The 4,406-nt window shown below is 34.2% G+C and overlaps 1 protein-coding gene across 1 annotated transcript; it reads right to left on the bottom strand.

Moving 5' to 3' along the window:
* Positions 1-240: 240 nt before the first annotated feature.
* FABP4 (fatty acid binding protein 4, adipocyte) lies at positions 241-1,841 on the bottom strand. Its single transcript, XM_012663200.1, has 3 exons — positions 1,666-1,841; positions 962-1,063; positions 241-466 (listed from the first exon to the last, which is right to left on the bottom strand). The coding sequence occupies exons 1-3, from the start codon at positions 1,804-1,806 to the stop codon at positions 416-418; spliced, it is 294 nt and encodes a 97-aa protein (XP_012518654.1). The 5' UTR covers positions 1,807-1,841; the 3' UTR covers positions 241-415.
* Positions 1,842-4,406: the final 2,565 nt, after the last annotated feature.

The following is a 4,406-nucleotide window of genomic DNA, read 5'->3' as shown; positions in this document are numbered from 1 at the left end:
AGATACTTACTTAACTATAGATATACTAAAGAAGGATTTACTATTCAGTAACAGTACATAGTTATTATCTCCTACTTAGAAAAGTGGAAGATTCATAGATATTAATTTTTTTACTTCAAATTATCAGAAGATATGTTATTACTTGTATCAGAAACAAAGCAATAATGCAAACTTTCTATTTCCTTCACTCAATAATGAGTAAGAAACTATCCAGCACAATAAATACATCATTACATCACCTTTTAAATCCAAAAAGTTTTATTTAACCAATACAACCATATTGAATAAAATCAGCATGGGATAAAATCAGTTGCTTGCTTAATAGTGGAAAATAACAATCTCTTTTTGAACAATACATCCAATAGTATGTCATAGAGTTTGATGCAAACTTCAGTCCAGGTCAGTGTCCCGTGGCTTATGCTCTCTCATAAACTCTGGTGGAAGTGACGCCTTTCATGATACATTCCTTGACATGCAAACAAAAAAAAAATCTTGGTCAATCACTGGGACTAAACCATTGGTTTATTTGTTGTATCTCTCAGTGTTGGGAAGGAAACAATATTAATTCAAAAGACATTTGTTCTGAGCTCCTATATATAGACCTCATATTGTAATGAATTAGGGAGATACAAAGACCAGGAAGATATAAGTCTTTCCCTCAAAGAAGCTTGCAATGCACATGGTGAATAAGAAACAGAGATATATACTACAGTGTGGTGGAGGCACTGCTGGAGACAGCCTTGGGGTGCCTAAGAGGGAGCAGGAATACTTGCTGGGAGACAGCATACCTCGGCTGAGCTCGAAAGCATGAAGGGCAATTGCCAGAGTGGAATTATAATCCCAATAAAATCACCTTTTTGTTCTATATAATCAAGGTAAGTATCTGTTTCCTTAAGTGGCATAAAGACTAGGAGATGATCTAGAAGTAGGATCTGGAACTGAGGAGCCAGAAGATACTCACCACCACCAGTTTATCACCCTCTCGTTTTCTCTTTATGGTGGTTGATTTGCCGTCCCATTTCTGCACATGTACCAAAACACCCCCATCTAAGGTTATGGTGCTCTGCAGGCATAATAAAAAGTGATTACTATTAGCATATGATGGCAGAAAATAAAATAAAAAATACAGTGCCTTTGTTCAAAGGAATATTTTGAGGTCATTAGTAATTTTAAATGTCAAGAATAAACTGCTATAAGAAAAAAGTGAATGTCAAAAACAACAGCATAACAACTTACATATACATTATGTCCACAATGTTTTATATAAATTGCATTTGAAAAAATACTGTGAAGGAATATAAATAATAAATTTACGTTGAGATGGTAGCAGTATGGGTGATTTTTCTTCCTTTTCTTTCTTCTACTCTTTTAAAAAATTCTCTAACATTGTAATATTACCTTAATTAACTTCAAATACTCATATATTATATGATACATAAATTATGCTAATAATTTTTAATAATAATAGGCATATTAAGAACAACTTAATAAAAATGAGGAAATTCACCAACTATATGTATTGAAGGCAACACGGTTTAGATGTAGCAGTTCAGGGCTCTTTGGTCTATAACAAAATAGTTTTCTTTTTATAGTAAAATATCTTCTTGCAGGCAGTGACAATTTAGAAACTAGGTATTTACTCTGGGCCAATTCCTTATTTCTCACCTTGACTTTCCTATCATCTGCGGTGACTTCATCAAATTCCTGGCCGAGTTTGAAGGAAATCTCAGTGTTTTTGAAGGTACTTTCTGATTTAATGGTGATCATGTCCCCATTCACACTGACAATCATGTTGGGTTTGGCCATGCCAGCCACTTTCCTGGTGGCAAAGCCCACTCCTACAGTTAGGAAAAGAAAAACTGTCAGGTTTACATTTGCTCTCACATCTTTATCTAAGTCAGCAAACCATAGCGTGTGTGTGTACATGGGTGCACACACATGTAAGAGAAGAAGGACACCAGTGAGTTTCTTAAAGGCCTCATTGAAATAGCTCCTGTGGGTAAGTAAATCAGGCTAATACAGAAAAATTTTGAGGCACAATAGGTGTAGGTCTATTCTTGTTTTTTTTGTTTTTTGTTTTTTATTTTTCTTAAGAGACAGGGTCTGTCTCTGTTGCCCAGGCTGGAGTGCAGTGGTGTGATCATAGCTCACTGCAACCTTGAACTCCTGGGCTCCAGCCACCCTCCTGGATGTATTAATAGGTCCATGCTTTACACTTCCCCTTCTCTCATCCGGATACAACTCCTCAGGAGACCCATTGTTAATTTTCAACAAGAATATGTATAAAGGTTAAGTCGTCTGGAATATATATTAAAAAACTGTCAGCCACTGTCATTTTTCTCTATTAATGAAACACTCGTGCCAACTTGACCATTCCTTCTTAAATATTATATTTAAAAATCCACAAAGACAGAAATTTGAAGAATTTGGGGGGCCAATAGAGAGTTATTCAGTTAAAAGATAATCTATTTTGAAAATATAAAAATCATATGTCATGGCATTTGCTGCCAAGTCTAGTTCTCTGGGCTTGTTTTCTAAATTACTCCACCATGAAATGAGGGTTTTTAATTAATCTCTCCAAAAAGCAAATTTTTTTCTACATTCATATAATTTTAGAATGGTGATATCATTCCTAATAATTTATAGGAAATATTAAAGAGGGACTAAGCATTGTTTGTGAATATTTCAAAATTTAAGAAATCACTATTTCTTAGTTTAGATGAGTTTAGAAGCTAATACTTTGATTCTCAATCAGCTAAGTTGCGAATTCCTCTTATTTACAAAGGGGAGTATTTTTTTCTTGTGTGAGGTATGGGATGAACAATTCACAACCTCACATGGTGGTAACTTTCTGCCACTGCGCATGTTATACAGAATTTAGGACTGTTACAGATGTGTTGTATTTTTTTTAACACACACATATAAATTTAAGCTATTTCTTTGACTAAAGGTGACCCAAAGTTAGAAATAGAGGGGAAATATTGAGCAAAATAAGTAACTCTGAGGTTCTGATTTATCTCCCTGTCTGAAAAGTAACCACAAGTGGGAAGATAATATGTTGCTTCATCAAGTCCTGGCTCTGTTACAAAATACATTAAATATATAGAGTGAGTCAGCACAGTGAATCGTTGCAACATCAAGGGTAATTCTAGAATGCTGACCTTGGGAAAAATCATATTCTCCACTTGCTTGATTCTGTCTTTATTTGACTAATGAAGGCAATACCTGTCCTCTCATCCTCAATTACAGTAGCTAATTTAATTCAGGAGGTATCTTACTGTCATTAATTATCATCAGTCCTTTATAATATAAAAGTACAGTGTTATTAGAAAATACATATTAAAAGTGAAAATAATTTCTAAAAGTCAATAGCCAAATAGCCCCAAATGCTGGCATTTCTATATCAGTGCATTTAATTAGTTTATCAAATAACAACTAGTTGATAGTCTAGAAAGTTAGGTCTCTCTCATAGCTGAAGTCCCTAATATCCCGCCTCATCTATAAACAAGAAAAATAGTAGTTACAGACAACCAAAAAATATACTGTATAATTTAGGGGAGGGTTAAGTCTTTTGAGATTTAGGGATTAAATCCTAGATTCTAATAAAGATATTGTGTAAAATTCCTCCCAAGTTTGCTAACCCTGGATCCAACTGTATCATGTACAGGGGTCAGGGGCTGGGGAGGGCTCTCTGATTTATGTCCATTGCTTTACTTCCATAATCATCTGGGAAACATTCACACAACAACACGCTGGCAACATCAACAGTCTGAAAAATTAAAAGTCTCCATTATCAAAGAGGAGGTATGTTACATATGTACTCAATGTCATTTCTAGTCAAAAAAGCATTTAAGCCCTTTAAGAAACATATTTTCTGAAATTAAGATTTTTGTCTACCATAAAACAGCCACACATGTTAATGGATTGATACTGAGACAAGAAAATAATTGGCTAACATATATTTACTGAAAAGTTAACGCATTCAGATGGGAAATATAGTGCCTTCATTTTCAAACGGAAATCAATGCACTCTAGGAAATAAACATACTTTTCTTTCCAAGTTGTTGCTTATTTTATATGCAAAAGAATATGAAAGAAAAACAGGTAAAAATCCAAGTAAACCAAAGACATTCAAGTTTTCAATTAAAGTAAAATCTTGTCATTTCTATCGACTATAAAAATTCCATTTAGATCCTTTTTTATATTGGTTCACCTTTAGGAATCATTAGTTGTAGCTTTGGTTGAGAATGTTTCTAGAAACAAATAATTCGCATTTGCTACTTGCACAGACTCTATATAGAAAGCAGCATTTTCACACCTGGCCAGAGCTTCCAGGGTGAAAACACATCTATAAAGCTCTTTCCCCCCAGAGAAAATGTTATAAATCCAGTTATTCCACAATGCAT

The sequence above is a fragment of the Propithecus coquereli genome, unplaced genomic scaffold (genome assembly GCF_000956105.1).
Source record: "Propithecus coquereli isolate 6110/MARCELLA unplaced genomic scaffold, Pcoq_1.0 Scaffold8, whole genome shotgun sequence".
NCBI lineage: Eukaryota > Metazoa > Chordata > Mammalia > Primates > Indriidae > Propithecus > Propithecus coquereli.
The sequence above is the reverse complement of the archived record's forward strand: the minus strand, read 5'-3'. Positions and strand labels throughout refer to the sequence as shown.